This window comes from Marmota flaviventris, chromosome 2 (assembly GCF_047511675.1).
Source record: "Marmota flaviventris isolate mMarFla1 chromosome 2, mMarFla1.hap1, whole genome shotgun sequence".
NCBI classification, from domain to species: domain Eukaryota; kingdom Metazoa; phylum Chordata; class Mammalia; order Rodentia; family Sciuridae; genus Marmota; species Marmota flaviventris.
In genome coordinates this window covers 23,350,057-23,369,020 of record NC_092499.1, presented here as the reverse complement: position 1 = coordinate 23,369,020, position 18,964 = coordinate 23,350,057, and the positions used below count along the sequence as shown (strand labels likewise).

The window sequence follows — 18,964 nt, the reverse complement described above, 5'->3', positions numbered from 1 at the left end:
AATACATAGAGGGAAAAGCTGTTTAACCTTTACCCTTGAAATTCATACAAAATTTGTTAATTTTATTCCCTATGAGTCATTTAGGCCCAAGAAATAGACTATTATGGAGTCACAAAACATCAGTTGAGAAATTGTGATAATTTCTCAATACCCTAAAGATTACCCTAGACTGATACAGGTTACATAGAATACTAGGACTGTGACCTGATTTTCAAAGAACTACTGGAGTTAAAAACCTCAAAATGTACATTAACAACCCTGTTAAGTTCTGAGGTTAGATAAAACAAAATCAAACTTGTTTCATGTTGTCTGATTTTTTTTTTCAGCTGGCCTAAACACATGTAATTCATAATATCAAGCATGCTTCTGAATGCATACACCTGCTTTGGTATTTCTTCTAGCATGACTAGCATGTATTAGGAACTCAAGAGGGTTTTAGAACAATTAAATGATAAATTTATGTTGTAGTCTCAGAGACTATGAAGTTTGTGTTATTTAATTTTTGGATATACAACATCTTCATTTCTATAATAAGAATTGCATTTCTGTTCAGGGAAAGGGAGTGCTAATTTCTGCACCCTCAGTTATGGAAAGTTAAGAAAACATGCTGAGTGGAAATAGAAGCTTTATGGAATATGAGAAGTCTAGTAAGCAAATATATTTTAACAAACAAAAAAATGTAACACACATTACAAAGGAATTGCTTTATTGTCCTTGTCTCTGTACAGAATCTTTCCACCATGAGCCACTAGGATTCAGTTCCTAGATATTTATCAGTATTTAGCATTTAAATATAAATCTTTCTCCTGGTAGATCAGTTTGTAAAGGGGATAAGTTCTTGTAAACACATCAATGTTGAGAAAAGCGGACATGAAAAGCAGATAAGACAGTACCAAATTATATGAAAACTCTTGCAGAATGAACCTCATGGGCACAGAAATTTGGTGTTGAGATTCTGATCATAGTAAAAACAAAAGATGGTCCAGGATATGACTGGAGTGATCACAGTGGAATATTTGGCCACAAAAGGCAAATAAATAAATTGTGCTATGAACTCTTTATAGTGCTCTAGAATTCAGAAATCATTTATAAACTCTACATTGCTATTATATGTAGTAGTAGACTTTTAAGATGATGGATATAACAATCCTGAGCTTTTATAAAGTGGACTGTCCAATATTATATATGCTTATCTCCATGACATGTTATAACACATGATAATTTATTAGGGAGAAAGCATTAAGAAAAAAATCAATTGTATATAAATGCTCCCTGAATCTAAAGTGCTGGCAACTGTTGCCTCAAAAGAAATGTATTTTCCTCTTTTGTAGCCAGTTATTTTTGAAAGGTATCAATTATAAATCCAAATTTTGGTGAGGAAATTGTGACTGACCGCATGTTAAAAAGGAAAATGTGAAGAGAAAAATATCACTTTTTCTGCTGGTGTAAGTTGCCAGTAAGTTAGCTGCACATTGGGAATATTTACTATTATTTGAATTGATTAAAGTGATATCATTCACAAAGACTATCTGTGTTATCATTTTAGTCCATATCTGGTAATACCAAAGAGCCAAAGCCACAGGTCTGTCTGTTAGACGACCTGGGCCACATGACAGAAGGATAGATCTGTGATTATTTGTAAACCACTCCAAGGAGTTACTAATTACATTTTGCCTTTTTTATTCTCATAGTCCTCCTTCTTGGACTGTGAACTTGTTCCATTCATTGGTAAACTTGCGGCATCTTCCTTCACTGAAGCTGAATCTGGAGCGACGGTCCTTCTGGTAAATGCTGGCAAGGTTAAAGGAAAGAGAAAAACAAACCAGTGTGAATATAAAACCAGGGCTAAAAAGTTGATTTTAGAAGGTACTTAATTAATCATGATATTCAATCTAGTTTTCTGCAATTAAACTTTGTATTCTATAATAGACCTTTAACACAATCAGTTATTATGTTTCAAAAACACATATCTGCATGATTTAAAAACTTCAGTTTTTCATTTGTGAGTATCTGAGAGTGGGAGATGTGTGCTCTGTTAGAATACAATGACTTTACACACACACACACACACACACACACTGAATTCAAGAGAAAAATTGTAAGGGCTTCCTATTTCATAGAATCCTCTTTGTTATCTGCTCTGTCTTAGGAGATCTGGAATCTAGGTTTACTGTTTTTCTGCTACCTCTTACTGCTCTTTTGAGTTCTGAATGCTTTGATTTGAAATCTTTCCTCCTGATTTCTATTTTCAATGCCTGTTCATCCCTTACTTTCTTGCACTTTAGAAAACTATACACCCATCCACCCAATTCTCAAAGGCTGGTTCCTCTCTTCCTTTATTCTGCTTAATCTATCTATCCAATTTAAGAGTAAATTCTGATATTTTGTACTACCTCTCAAATTCACCTAAGTCCTGCTTTATCCCATCTCCATTATTATTATCTCAGCATAGGCCACCGTTTTTCTCTCTCCCTCTTTTAATCCTGCTTCTTTACTCTCCTTTCTCCATACCCCAATCAGAATTTTCTTTTCCAAAAGTAAACAAGGTCATGCCATTCTCCTGCATAACATCTTCACCCTTGCCTCTTACCTTCCAGTGAACTTGAAAAACTCAAACATCTCACTAGGGCTGCATCCTCTCAGTCTCTCTGGTTGCTCCATCTCTCTAGCAGACCATATTCCTTTCCTCTCTGGGTGTTTGAACTTTCCACTCCTCGTATCAGAATGACTTTTCCCACCCAATATCAACTTAGCTCGTTCTTCTTGACATTCAGGTTTTAGCTCAAATGCAGCTTCCTCAGAGGGGCACCCCCTGATCATCCATCAAAAGTAGTGGTCCTGTTCCAGGGACCTTCCATCATTTTACCTTTACAGCACCGACCACCATTTTAAATTATTTGCTTATTAGTTGACTACCTGTTTCACCATGAGATGAGGTGACCTTGTCTGTCTTGTTCATTATTATCTCCTCCAGAAGCAAACACAGAGCCTTGTGTACAAGGCTCAATATATATTGGTTGATCAAGTGAATATACTTAAGGGATTTTTAAGAGGAGTCTATGGCTAATTTTTTAGTTGCTTCTAGAGGGAACCTAGAGAAAGTACCCTGTCAAATCACAATAATCATAATTCAATTATTTAAAAATATCTGGCACTTAACTTGTCAGTGAAAACTATCTGAAACATAGATTTCCTTACCTTATCAGTACCTCCATCTTTAAAAAAATTTGATCTTTTTAGATATACATGACAGTAGAACTATTTTGACATATACATACATGGCAGTACCTCCATTTTTATTGCCATAAATCATTGGCATTTACCACATAAATGTCAATTTGAGAGCAAATTACTTAAGAATTATATACTCATGGTTAGTCAGGTAGACCTTGAACTATAAAATGAAATGAAAATAGCCATTGGACCTATGCAGTGGATAATTTTTTTTTTCTTGCTGTGGATAAATTGTTTTTTGACCAGAAACTTAAACTCCCATTAATGGCGCCTCAAACACACAAATTGAGAATGCTAACTTTTCTTTTTATAGCAATATAAACTGAGGTAAGGAAGTGAAATTTTTGTTTAAAGCAACTTTCACTGATTTGCTTTTCAAAAAATATCAAGTTAAAATAAAATGTATGATCCACTTGTAACATCAGTAACTCTTAGATAACATTTTTGCCCTATGAAAAATCACAGATCTTTCTTTTTGGGTTTACTTATTTATTTTAATAAATATTAGTTTTAAAAATATTTTTAGACTTACAGAAAATTTGCAATTTACATTTATTTTAAAATTTGGTTTGGAGACACTAATTCCAAAGAGATTAAACTTCTTAGTCTCAAAGGACTGGAGATTTCTAGAGGTCATCAGATTGCTACAGAGATCTTGTTCAAGTTTAGACTGGTTCCATCCCTGAGAGTAAAGGCCCTGTCCTGGAGTTGTGTTCCCTTAGTTTAAAAGGAGCTATACATGGAGACTAGTGGTCAGTCACTACTTATAAAAAATAAAAATGACAGTTTCAAAAGCTGACATTATGAGCCTCTCTCACTAAGCCCCCACTGTCTACAGGCGAAAGGTAATGGAATTCAAGTCTTCTAAAAGTGTGTCCTGACTCATGGCCATAACTTCTAGCCAGCCAGGATAAATTTGGTAGTGATCATGGCTTTAAATAATGGATTTCTGTGTTCCTATTTCCAATGGTAATATAAACTTACAATTTATACATTTCTTTCCTTCTTCCTGGCAGAAGGAATCTACCTTTTCATGAATTGACCTGAACTACACAAAGCTGACATAAATTACTTCTTAAAACAAACTTTCATTAATGCTGGATCATTTCAGAGACCACAAATTATGCAGTATTTTCCCATTTCCTTTGTTTTTTCCATGGTCAGTGATTCTATGCTTTAGTTTGGTCACAGTTTGACAGGGTACCTATGTCAGCAGAATGAATGCCTCTGAGTCCAGAGCATAGATAAAAGGGCCTGGTACAGCACAGTTCTAACCTAAGGAAGGAGGTGCCTGTTCTATGCACCAAGAACATCTGCCTAAGGACTGTCAGTGCCTACTCGCCAGAGGTCTGCATAGGTCCAAATGGCTGGTCCAAAGCCAGACTTCTTATTCCATTTCGAATTTAACAAGAAAATCAGACATTTGCTGTTCAGGCCCAGGTTTTCTTAGTATCATTTATCTTTATAAGACTTGTTTTTAGCCAAAGTATATATATATACATCTAACAGTACCAAAGGGTTACACAGAAAACAGAAGTCTCTCCCAACCCCTGCTAATCTTACAGTGTCTCTCCTCAGAGTCAACCTCAGCCAACTCTTTTAGATTTATTTTCTGCATTTGCTTCATTTTTGTAAAAATAAGTCTTTATTGCTATTTTCTGACTTATCATTTTTAGACATTATCCACACCCACCTACTTCTCCTCAGTCCCATCCTCCCAATATAGCTACATCTAAACTTTTAGTTATGTCAATACTGAGTGTTTATATTTTTATGAATATGTAAATAAATACAGCTCACACAAGACTAAGGCATTCTGTGACAATGTTTCTTATTCATTTTCTCCCTATACTTATTAACTGACTCATGTTTTAATTTTATTTTTTATTTCCTCTTTTCTGTGACTATCTTAATTGTTTTTAATATCTCAATTAGATTTTTGTGTCTTTTTGTAGTTTATCTTTTTTCTAAGTGCTCAACTATACCAGACAATTTGTTTATTTCCTAAAGATTTTCTCAATATAATCTCTCCTTTTTCCCCTTAATATGGGAGAATTTAAGAACATGAGTGTCCAGATTAAAGGGCCCCGCCAACAAGTATCTAGAAGAAGGAATAAAACAAGACCACACAGAGGCACAGCATCGCAAACTCATTAAGGTTGAAGAGAACAGTTCCTACAAGTTCCCAGGAGTGGGAAGGGAGTGAGAGGCTACAGGAGGGCCAGAGAAGATCATTTGGAAAGAATGGGAGTCAAATACATGTGGTTTTTCAACACCATCACTGAATTTTGGAAGATAACTGTTCAAAGTCCTCAGAAGGAAAATAATTTTCAACTAGAATTTCATAGCCAGCTAGTATTAACCGAGTATAAAGAGAAGAAATCTATTTTCAGAAATATGAAGACTGAAAACATTCACCTCCCCTTCTTTGATGTGCTCCCACAAAAGAAAGGGGTGAAACAAGAAAGAGAAAGGCATGGGATGCAAGAAGCATAGGCGTCAACCTCAGGATGACATTTGTGCAGCAGCTACTTGTTGGAGGAGCCCTTTACCCTGGCCACTCCTAGCCTTCTGCTGTTTCCTTTGTTCTCTCATACTGGACTTCCATTGATCATGGACTGTCCCTCTTGAAATGGCTTTTTAAAAAATTTTCTACTGTCCTATGTTTTTTTTTTTTTCTTTTAACTTTCTTTGTGGTTTTCTTGATTTTTATTTTCCACATTTCCAAGTTTTTCTTTTTTTTTTTTTGTTGTTTTGTTATTTGGTCTTCATGGCAATCATTTTAAAATTCTGAGACCTCTTTCCTATATGTTCCTTTTTCATAATATAATTGCTTTTATTTTTAATGGATCTAATATTTTCTCTGATCTCTTCAAGGGTACCTCCTTTGTATTATCTTTAGCTATAGATTCCATTTTTCTCTTTGTTGGTTTTGCATTTCTTTCTTATTGTTTTTACTTTTTAGTTATAGACATAATACTCTTGTTTATTTACTTTTATGTGATGCTGAGGATTGAACCCAGTGACTCACATGTACTAGACAAGTGCTCTACTACTGAGCTACAACCAACCATAGCCCTTGACATTTCTTTTTAATGTAGGAGGTTTACAGAAGATTAAAGAAAAGTTATAGGACAATTTCTATGATTAAGCTAAATTTGTTTGTGTTACAAAAATAGAAATATTCAAGGTGATCCTAATTTCCCAACAGTTACATTATTAAAAACAAAAAATTATTAAAAACAAAAAATTCAAGGTTCATCAGAAAAGTAAATAAGAATGAATCTGATTTCTAGAAATAAATTAATTTAATTAGTTAATAATAATTAATAATAAGGTGGCTGTGACTCAATTTTGAAGAGTATTTTTTAAAATATGGTAAGAGGCTTAGAAGATAAATCCTAAAACAAACTTGTCAACAAAAGAAGAGTGACACAGAAGACAGAATTAGTCAATAACATAATTAAATGATTCATTAAATGAGTCTTAACTTTTTAATTTTTTCAGTCAAATTTTACAGTGCAATAAATATTTTCTCATTCAAATTATGTTCTCCATGATAGTTTTCCCTTTTCTTAGTTTTATTTCTTTTTGAGATTTTGTTTTTATTAAATTATTTATTTGTTCTAATTTGTTATATATGACAGCAGAATGCAATTCATTTCACATTACACATATAGAGCACTATTTTTCAAGTCTCTGGTTGTACACAAAGTATTTTCACACCATTTGTGTCTTCATACATGTACTTAGATTTATGATGTCGAACTCATTCCACCATCTTTCCTACCCTCATGCCCCCTCCCCTCCCCCCTGCCCTTTTTGTCCTATCAAAGTTCCTCCATTCCTCTCATGCTCCCCATTCATTGTCATTATGAGTCTACATCCTCATATCAAGAAAACATTTGGCCTTTGGTTTTTTGGGATTGGCTTGCTTCACTTAGCATTGTATTCTCCAACTCCATCCATTTACCTGCAAATGCCATGATTTTATTCTCCTTAAATGCTGAGTAATATTTCATTGTGTATATATACCAAAGTTGCCCCATCCATTCATGTACTGAAGGGCATCTAGGTTGGTTCCACAATTTAGCTATTGTGAATTGTGCTGCTATAAACATTGATGTGGCTGTGTCCCTGTATTATGCTGTTTTTAAGTTGTTTGGGTATAAACCGAGGAGTGGGATTACTGGGTCAAATGGTGGTTCTATTCCAAGTTTTCCAAGGAATCTGATACTGCTTTCCAGATTGGCTGCACCAATTTGCAGTACCACCAGCAATGTATCAGTGTGCATTTTTTTCCCACATCCTCGCCAACACTTATGGTTGTTTATATTCTTGATAGCTGTCATTCTGACTGGAGTGAGATTAAATCTTAGTTGTCATTCTAACTGAAGTGAGATTAAATCTTAAGAGTAGTTTTGATTTCCATTTCTCTAATTGATAGAGATGTTGAACATTTTTTTAAAATATCTGTTGATTGATTGTATATCCTCTTCTGAGAAGTGTCTGTTCAGTTCCTATAGTCCTTGAAACTCTAGCCAGAGCAATTAGACAGATGAAAGAAATTAAAGGGATATAGATAGGAAAAGAAGAACTCAAATTATCACTATTTGCTGACGATATGATTCTATACCTAGAAGACCCAAAAGACTCCATAAGAAATCTTCTAAAACTAATAAATGAATTCAGCAAAGTAGCAGGATATAAAATCAATACCCATAAATCAAAGGCATTTCTGTACATCAGTGAAAAATCCTCAGAAAGAGAAACTAGGAAAACCACCCCATTTATAATATCCTTAAAAAAATAAAATAAAATACTTGGGAATCAACGAAAGAGGTGAAAGACCTCTACAATGAACACTACAGAATGTTAAAGAAAGAAATTTTAAAAATCCTTAGAATAAGGAAAGATCTACCTTGTTCTTGGATAGGCAGAATTAATATTGTCAAAATGACCGTACTACCAAAAACACTATATGGATTAAATGCAATTCCAATCAAAATTCCAATGACATTCCTCATAAAAATAGAAAAAGCAATCATGAAATTCATCTGGAAAAATGAGAGACCCAGAATAGCCAAAGCAATCCTTACCAAGAAGAGTGAAGTTTGTGACATTAATATTCCAGACCTTAAACTATACTACAGAGCAACAGTAACAAAAACAGCATGATATTGGCACCAAAATAGACCTATAGACCAATGGTTCAGAATAGAGGACACAGAGAAAAACCCACATAATTACATATTAGACAAAGGAACCAAAAACATATGTTGGAGAAAAGATAGCCTCTTCAAGAAATGGTGCTAGGAAAACTGTAAATCCACATGTAACAAAATGAAATTAAAACTCTAATTTCTCACCATGCACAAAACTCAACTCAAAGTGGATCAAGGACTTAGGAATTAAACCAGATACCTTGTGCCTAATGGAAGAAAAAGTAGGCCCAGATCTCTATCATGTCGAATTAGGCCCCACTTCCTTAGTAAGACTCCTATAGCACAAGAATTAAAACCAAGAATCAATAAATGGGATGGATTCAAACTAAAAAGCTTCTTCTCAGCAAAAGAAACAGTCAGTGAGGTGAATAGAGACCCTACAGAATGGGAGCAAATCTTTACTATAAGCACATCAGATAGAGCACTCAAAAACCTTAACACCAAAAAACCAAATAACCCAATCAATAAATGAGCCAGTAGATTTATATAGAGACTTATGGATGCCTGTGAGAAATATATCTTAATTTGAAAAATTACCAAAGCTGGCCATAAAATGTTTAGACAGTTGAATATATTTTCTTTCTTTGCCTAAAATTCCACAAATCTTGATGCTTTCTACTTAATGTCTTCTAACCACTTCCATCTAGGTGCCTTTTTAGGGCCTTATCAAAGTCACAATACCAAAATGAAACATCAGGAGAAAAATGACCTCCATGTTCTGTCATGGTGCTGTTTTTATCTACAAGCTCTCAAATGTCATAATTGATGAAATTTTCTGATGTTCAACTGTCATTACTTCTTACTCTCCTCTTCCATGTTTCATTATACTAAATAGATCTGGGAAGTTTTCCATGGCTTAACATGAGAGATAAAAATTCTTGCCTATCAGATTCTGAGGTGCCATTTCTAACTGGAGATACAATCCATATTGAAAAGTGCTGCCAGATTAGAATAGCAGTGAGTTTATGTGGATATGAAATCACTTGGTAAAATGATTAGAACAGGAAAGAAAAATGCTTAGCTTTCGGAATAAAATAATCATGATATAATGATGACAAAACCATTTACCAGAAACTGATAAATATTTATTTAATGAATCCATGAATATTAATCAGCAAAAATGAGAGTTATCACCTTTGGATTTGACCTATTTCTTGTGACTTATTTTGGTACATTATTTTCTAACTATCCAGCTATTTTAAATGACAGAATTATCAAATTCAATGCACAACATTTCAGACCCATGGTAAACTAAACAAGTACATTATTATGTAAATAAGAATCCATTAAATAATATTGAAATTCCAATAGTTTAGATAATAGTGGACTTAAACGCATGTTCATCTAATGTTACTGAATATTAATTGGTAAAAACTGTGTGCCAAGTACAATGTAGAGTGCTAAACAGTGGTGAACAAAATAGGTACTCTCCTATCTTCAATGAGTTCACTCTTTGGTGGAGGAAACAAACAGTAAACAAAAGTCACTCAAACATCAAGGGGCTTTATAATTATTATTCTGAGGAATATTTTAAAGGAAAATTGTAACACATGGTGGTCTTATAATAGAAATCACTTTCAAAACTAAACTCTAATGCCTTCTTTAAGAACATTTCACATAAGCTGAAAGCTGAAGAACAGGCATAGAAAGAGAAGGAGAGGAGGCATTGAAGGTGGAAGACAGTATTCTGAACCATGGGACTCATACCTTGCTTAGGCTGCTGAGGACAGTTTATTGGCATTCACTGAGTATTCACAGAGTGAATTCTAGTGGGTAATGGCTTTCATACATAGTCTAACTCTTTGTACAAGATCACATATTTCTGATGAGTTATATGCAAAAAATCTTCCTTTTGATGATTTGAATTTTATAAAATTTATAAAATTTGAACTTATATAAAAATAAGTTCTTTTACTCAATTTATAGTTATTAACAATATCCAAACAAAAAATTTTGCTTAATTAACATTTTACCTGGGGTGATTTGACTTTTCTGAGAAGTGTAAGATCTAAAAAAGAGATTATATAAATATATATATTCATATATATATTCTATATATATTTTTATATATATTCTCTCTCTATATATATATTTTTAAAGCAAATTGGGGAATATTATAAAGGTACTTGGGGTGATTATTTGTATGATTCATGATAAAATTTTCTCAAACTTAGCACATGAATATTATGATCATGTACTAGTCCTGAAGTTTAATTTTCTCATGAGTTGCGTTTTCTTAAATCCAATTTGAGAACTGGTACAGGACTTTATTACTTACGGCTCAAGTGTGAAAATCGTGGACTAGACAGGAAGCGACTGTAATCCTGCCAAGAAGATGAGTGAACTAATCCATGAGCATGGGAATCTTCGACAAAGCTTCTGTCATCCTAAGAAAGAAAGCAGGACATTTTGGTTCAGTTATTACAAAATGTAAGGACCAAGGCTCAAATGTACTGAAACCGAGACAGAATCTCAATATGCAAACTATATTACATGTGAATAGTTTAATACAATTATAATCTTTGAAAAAAATAAAATATATATTAAAGAAAATATACTAAAAAAAGAAATCACTCATTGCTATGGCAGCATGACATATTTCTTTCCAGTCTTTTTTTTTTTACCTCTATGAATAGGATTTATAAACACGGTTATAAAATTGTGTTATTTACATTTACTCTATAAACATTTTGGGAGTCATTATATTATCCTAACCTTCAGCTCAGTGATTACTCATATGCTATCTGGTGGATGTAACAAGTTTTGCTCAGCCATTATTTTACTTGGCATTTAGGTGGTTTCCAGTGTCTTACTCCTATAAATAACACTGTGAGAAATATCTTTAAATATATAACCTTTTCCATATTTAGGTCTATTCCTTATGACAAATTCTTAGGTGGAAACACTGAGTCAATAAAAATAATTTGATATTTTTAAATACATTTAGCTGGCCTGCCTTCCATTATGATTAATCTTCTTACACATTCAGCAAAAGTTTAAGACAAACAAAAATGACCACACAAAAGGTCTCTCTTTTCATGTGTTGTATGAATGTGTCCTTCTACCCAAATCTTAGCTGAAAAAGATGATTACAATTTTAAATAAGTTTACTAATTAAGCAGATTAAAGTGGGTGATTTAATATACATTAATAAAGAGTAAAATAATAGCAGTTTTCTCATGATTTTTTTTCTAATTATTTATTATTCTTTTTTCTTTCTTTTATTCATTCATTTAATAATAATTTATTGGATACATATTATGTACTGAACAAAGAACAAACAAGACATTGGGGTATATGATCAGGAAACCTTAAGGCTGGCAGGGGAGAAAGGTATAACAAATTACACAAAATACATTATTAAAAATTGTGATAATTGCTATAAGAGCAAGAAATAATAGGAATATGCCAATTTAGACTTGAGATCCAAAGAGATCCTTCTGGAAATTGATACTGAAGGCAGTATTTCAATGCTGGGTATGAAATCAGTGAGTCACCTAAGGGGAAGCTTATGGGTAGGGATGGGAAAACTAAAAGGGAAGTAGGGAAGCAGGGAATGATGTCACAGACCATGTGAGTACTGAAGTGAAAAAGAGTTGGTGTGTTTGAAGAACACATGGAAGACCTCATGGATTAGGAATACTGAGCCTCTGCAGAGGAAGGTGGTCATAGTAGGTCCAGACGTGGGTAAAGGCCATGTTTAAGATTTGGGACTTTTTTTCTTAAATACAATCAGAAGGCAATCAAGAGTTTTAAAAAGTAGAATAATAGCTTTGAGTTACATTTTCAAAGATTACTTTGACCTATGTGTGGAACATATTGGAGTGGGAAAGTGTTGAGGTGGGAATACCAATTAAAAGGCTGTAACTGGGGATAACTGTGAGTCTGGAGAGTGGAAGAGATCAAGAATTTTGCTAATGATTACATAGCAAAAGGTGGCTCTAAAAGATTCCTCAAAACATGGTCCCCACCTAGTAAGGCCTCAGGTAGCTTGATGAATTAGGTGTCATTCTCTGCACCAGCTACCAACTTCTTAATTTTTTGTCACCAAGAAAGGCAAAAAGAAGTTTGTACATATTTGTAAAAGGGCAATTTATTTTGAGCAAAAAAGGCATGTATATAATCCTCAGATGGTTGAAGATCTTAGCCTTTTAGCCTTTATGTATTAAGGTAAATTTAGTTCTACATAAGATGCAGATCCTGAGGTTTTCAACCACGTGATTTTTTTTTTTTTTTTTTTTTTAGTGCTAACACATTATGGGGATTTCATTAGAAATAGGTGCTGCTCACTGTAGGATTTCTGGGAAAGAAATTGTGTCTCAAGTATACTCCAACAACCACCTTTAAATACTCCAACAACCAGGGGAAATTAGAGTCAGACAAGCTAGTAATCGTGGTAGTTCAGATGTGGATACTAAACGCCTAGCTGGAGTTGGAAAATGCATAAATGGAAAGGAAGGTGATGGTCTCCACTAATGCTAGAGAACGCCACTAAATCATGGTTTAGTCTGTAAGCACACACACAAAAAAAGTGTAATGATATGGTTTCCCACTAAAAGATGCTTTGATGACTATGGCATGATAAGAGAAGAGAAAGACAAGAGAAAGCAAGAGAAAGCAAATACACATTTTGCCCACTGACACTGGAACTGGAAAGATGAGAAAGGGTAGACTGCAGATTGGGCATTTTCATGGAGAAGCTCCTGTATGATGACCTCAAATGTGTCTACTGGAGGAATAATGAAGATAATTAAATAATATTCATTTTTCCTCAATGGCTTGATTCTAAAATTTAAAACAAAATCAACTGGCATCAAAACACAGGTTATATCTTTTCCATTTTACAAAAATAATATATATTTAATGATAAAACCAGCTTCTGGGAATACAAGGCTAAAATAAGGCACTGACATATTTCATTCCTTAGCCAATTTGGAAAATACAATAAAACATTTAGAAGAAAAAAAAATCCATCAAATTAGCTTATTAACCCAATTTAAGAGTATAATTTTCCAGTTTTGGTTTATAAATATCTATTTATAAACCATTTTATAAACCATTTGTTGAATATTTTGTTTCCTGCTCTTTGTCTCTTTCTCTCACTTAACACGTGCCTTACATGCTATTCCCAGCCCCTCCATATAACACTATATGGGAAATTTTCAATTGTCATCATCACAGTTACATCATAGTATATTTTATAAATTTACTGTCATAAACTTAAGGTTGATTCCAGCTTTTTTTTTTCCTACTGTAAGTAACCATTTGGTAAACATCTTGGTAAAAAAAAGCTATGTTCAAATTTTATATATTTAATATAGATTACTAGAACTAGGATTTCTGAATAATACATTTTAAGGCTGTTTATTCATATTCATTTCATTTTGTTTAAATTGTCATACATAAAGTGAATCATAATATTACCTGTTTATACTTTTAAGGTCATAAGGATTTCTATTAATGTACCTTTTTCATTCCTAAACTTAGCCATTTGTATATTCTTTCTATTCAGTCTATTTAGTTGTTTTTTTTTTTAATTTTATAAATTTTTCTCAAGGAAACCAGCTTTGGTTTAATTTATTTTTTTTATTTATTTGCTTTTTATTTCATTGATTTCTGTTTTATTCCTTCCTTATTGTTACATACTTTGTGTGTTATTTGCTCTTTGTTTTCTAATTTTTTATGATGGAAGTTTAGATTGGTGACTTCAGATCGTTCTTCTTTTGTAGTATACATATGTGATGCTACCAATTTTCCTCTGATCACTTTTTAGTTGTTCCCCACAGATTTTCATAAGTTGTGTTTTTATTTTTATATAGTTAAATATTTATATTTCCTTTGCTTTTCTTTCTTCACCTATCCTTGGATAATTTAAAAATAAGCTCTTTAATTTCTAAATATTTGGGAATACCTTAGATATCTTTCAATTTCTGGTTTCATTCCCGTGTAGGAAAACAACATATCATTTCAATCTTCTTAAATTTACTGAATTTTTATCACTCAGAATATATCCTGTCTTGGAGAATGTTCAATATGTACTTGAAAAATATGTGCAATTAGCGATTGTGTGTGGAGATACTACTCTATAAATATTAGTTAGGTGTTGTTGTTTGATATAAAATATTAGGTGTTGTTGGTTGTTTAAGACTTCTATATCAGGACTGATTTTTATTCTTATGATTTTGTTAATGATTAAAAGAAGAATATCAAAATTTCCAAATACAATTACAGATTAGTCTATTTTTCTTTTCGGCTCTACCCATTTTTGCTTCAAATATTTTGATACTTTGTTAATAGGTGAATATACACTTAAAGCTGTTATCCTTTCTTTTACAATGTTTGATTTATTTATCATCCAACTACTCATATTTATTTTTTTTCACACATAGAAAATGAGGAGGTTCAATTTTAATATAACTTTCAGTACTAACATTTTATATCTTCGAAGAACTGTCAGAATCCCCCATATTACCTTGAAATAGAACCAGAGAAATTAACATTGAAAGAAATATATTTCATAATCTCTTTGCATAATCAGTATTCTAGAATATGAAAAAAATACTTTCATCTCCTCCAATTCTATATTGCTATTTAATCTGTGGAATTTCTATAGAAGTAAATTTTAGAAGGTGATTATATCCTTTTTAACTCTTGCCTGTTGTTGAATCAAATTCTTAAATACAAAAAAGAAATATTTATTAAAAAGAAAGAGTCTTTGCAATTTCAATAAACTCAGCTTTTGCTTTTACCAATTCTTATATCCTTAGTACAAGGACCTATTTTTATTGCTGTCTTAAGTCTCAACAAGCTAGTTAGCCAGGATTCTCTGAAAAAATTCCATTGGATGAAGAAACTTGCATTTTCTAATATTTTCACTGGGCTTCTTCCACTTCTCTTTCATAACCCACATTGTAATTTCTTAAAATCTGTTCCAACCTGACTATATTTCTTTGCTAAACTGATATCTAATGATTAATATTTATGGATGCCCACCAAATATTTTTCTCTCAGGAATACTATACGTTCAAAGTTTATAAGATAAATGATACATTTAATTGATGAATTTTAATTTATCCAATCTTTCCCTGGAGAGAAAGAAAAAACACATAGGCATTTCTGAATCAGTGGCAGAAATATTTTCTTGAATTTGTCTCTCATCAAACAATGTACCATCTCTCCATTTATGCTCACTATGAAGTCCCAATATTCTATCAATGCTCAAGCAAGTTTAACCTCTTTCTCAGCAAACTTTATTCCTACTTGAAAGTTCAACCTTGCAGATGGTTGCCTTAAAATCTGCCCTTAGTAACTCATTCTGCATGCTCGCTAAGTTAGATTTTAATCTCCATGAGGGTGAGGCTTTGATTACCTTCATCTTCCCATCTTTCCATCACATATGATCATTTCTTTTTTGTTATGTTTTTCTTTTTATTTGTTCTAATTAGTTATACATGACAATAGAATGCCTACATCAGAAATAAATGGAGTATAATTTCTCATTCTTCTGGTTGAACATGATATAAATCATATATGCACATAGGGTAATAATGTCAGATTCATTCTACTACCCTTCGTATCCATACCTCTCCCTTCCCCCCTCTGTCTAGTTCAAATTATGTCTATTCTTCCCTAGATGCCTCCCGCCTCCATAAGCCTTACTGTGAATTAGCATCTGCATATCAGAGAAAACATTAGGGCACTGGGTCTTTGGGATTGGCTTATTTCACTTAGCATGATATTCTCCAGCTCCATCTATTTACCAGCAAATGCCATAATTTCATTCATCTTTAAGGATGAATAATATTCTATTGTGCATGTATACACCACATTTTCTTTATCCATTCATCTGTTGAAGGGCACCTAGGTTGGTTCCATAGTTTAGCTATTGTGAATTGAGCTGCTATAAACATCTGAGGTACATGTGATAAAGATTTTCTCCCATTCTGTAGGCTCTCTCTTCACATTCTTGGTTGTTTCCTTTCCTGTGAAGAAGTTTTTTAGTTTGATTTCATCACATTTTCTGATTCTTGATTTTACTTCTTGCGCTACAGGAGTGTGGCCATTTTGACAATGTTAATTCTGCCTATCCAAGAGAATGGGAGATCTTTCCGTCTTCTAAGATCTTCTTCAATTTTTTTTTTCCTTAGTGTTCTATAGTTTTCATTGTAGAGGTCTTTTGCCTCTTTGGTTAGATTGATTCCCAAGTATTTTATTTATTTATTTGAGGCTGTTGTGAATGGGGTAGTTTCCCTAACTTCGCTTTCAGTGGATTCATCATTGATGTATAGGGACATATTTAATTTATGGGTGTTCATTTTATATCCTGCTACTTTGCTGAATTCATTTATTAGTTCTAGGAGTTTTCTGCTGGACTTTTTTTGGTTTTCTAAATATAGAATCATGCCATCAACAAATAGTGATAGTTTGAGTTCTTCTGTTCCTATTCTTATCGCTTTAATTTCTTTTTCCTATCTAATTGCTCTGGCTGGAGTTCCAATGATGATGTTAAATAAAAGTGGTGAAAGAGGGCATCCTTGTCTTGTTCCAGTTCTTGAAATGCTTTCAATTTTTTTTTTCCACTTAGAATGATGTTGGCCTTGGGTTAGCCTATATAACTTTTACAAAATTAAGATATGATGTTTTTCTACTGTTTTGAACATGAAGGATGCTGCATTTTGTCAACTGCTTTTTCTGCTTCTATTGAGATAATCATGTGATTCTTGTCTTTAAGTCTTGATGTGGTGAATTACATTCATTGATTTCTGTATGTTGAACCAAACTTGCATCCCCGGGATGATCCCCATTTGATGGTGGTGCCTTATCTTTTTAACATGTTTGTATGCAATTTGCCAGAATTTTATTGAGAATTTTTGCATCTATGAACAGACATTGGTCTGAAGTTTTCTTTCCTTGATGTGTCTTTGTCTGGTTTTGGTATCAGGGTGATATACTAGCTGCTTCACAGAATGAGTTCAGAATGGTTCCCTCCTTTTCTATTTCATGAATAATTTAAGGAGTATTGGTGTTAATTCTTCTCTGAAGGTCTGGTAGAACTCGGCTGAGAATCTGTCTGGTTCTGGGCTTTTCATGGTTGGTACGCTTTTGATGGTGTCTTCTATTTCATTGCTTGAAACTGATCTATTCAAATATGTCCTCCTGATTCAGTTTAGGTAGTTTATATGTCTCTAGAAATTTGTTGATGTCTTCAAGACTTTTTATTTTATTGGACTATAAATTTTCAAAATAGTTTCTGATTATCTTCTGTATTTCAGTAGTGTCTGTTATGATATTTCCTCTTTTTATAATGATTTTTTTTAGTAATTTGAGTTTTTTCTCTCTGTCTCTTCATTATCGGGGCTAAGGGTTTATCAATTTTATGTATTTTTTTCAAAGAACCAACTCTATATTTTGTCAATTATTTTGAATTGTTTATTTTGTTTAAATTTCATGGATTTCAGCTCTGATTCAATTATTTCCTGTTTCTACTGCTTTTGGTGTTGATTTGTTTTTTTCTAGGTCTTTTAGGTCATTTATTTGTTGGCTTTCTATTCTTTTAATAAATGAGCTCAGTGCAATGAACTTTCCTCTTAGCATTGCCTTCAAAGTGTCCCAGAGACTTTGATATGTTGTATCACTGTTCTCACTTACCTCTACATATTTTTTTATTTCATTTCTGATTTCTTCTGCTATCCATTCGTCATTCAATAATGTATATGATCATCTCTTTATCAAAGTATAGAAATTCCAATTTGCAATTGTGGAAGTTGGGACATGGGAGACACTGTCACATCCTGTTTCTTCATGTAAGAAATTAAGGGGGCTGGATCAGATCTCCTTTAAGTCCTCTAACATTTTACATTTTATCAACCTATTCAGTCTGGATAGACATACTGCACAGGCAGCACTTAAAACCATGCTAACCATCTTTACCATAAGAAAGCCAACTGATTCAATAATACTATAAACCCAAAGCAATACTCATCCACCAGAATAACATTCATGAGAATACTGTGCTAGATCAGGTCATCTGAAGCTCAGTAGTTTTTCTAATAATACTAATACACTTATCCTTACTAATTGGTATTATATGGTATAAAATTTTATATTTCTAGAAAACCACTAATAAAAAACTCTTTATTCCATTTTCATGTATTTTCTGTCTACTTCAGATTTTACTTAATGTGACTTTATTTTCAAAAACCAAATCTACTAACAGTAGATAAAAATTTGTTGCCAACAAAAGCACTCAACAGATCGTGCCACTGAATTAAAGACAGAAACATAAGATGTTTTAGAAATGCTGGCCTCATTTGAAACACTGCTTATTTTCTTAAAGTGAGCATTTTAAAGGAAATGATGATTGTTTGAGTGTATATATTATTAATTACATGCCTATTAAAAACTAATAAATTTAATAATATTCCTTATAGTTTTAGACTTTTAGTACCTAGAATTTTGCATTCGATATTAAAAATGGCCTCTCTGAATTTCTTCACAATCTTTGC

General features: G+C 32.8%; 1 protein-coding gene across 3 annotated transcripts in view; it reads right to left on the bottom strand.

The window, feature by feature from the left end:
- Window positions 1–689: 689 nt before the first annotated feature.
- Window positions 690–18,964, bottom strand: part of Cep128 (centrosomal protein 128) — a 393,967-nt gene continuing 375,692 nt past the window's right edge. For all 3 annotated transcript variants that reach the window (XM_027931718.2, XM_071607633.1, XM_071607634.1), the window contains 2 exons: window positions 10,738–10,846; window positions 690–1,791 (listed from right to left, as the gene is read on the bottom strand). In XM_027931718.2, coding sequence (XP_027787519.2) covers window positions 1,664–1,791; window positions 10,738–10,846 — 237 coding nt within the window. In that variant the 3' untranslated portion in view covers window positions 690–1,663. The remainder of the gene's footprint in view (window positions 1,792–10,737; window positions 10,847–18,964) is intronic.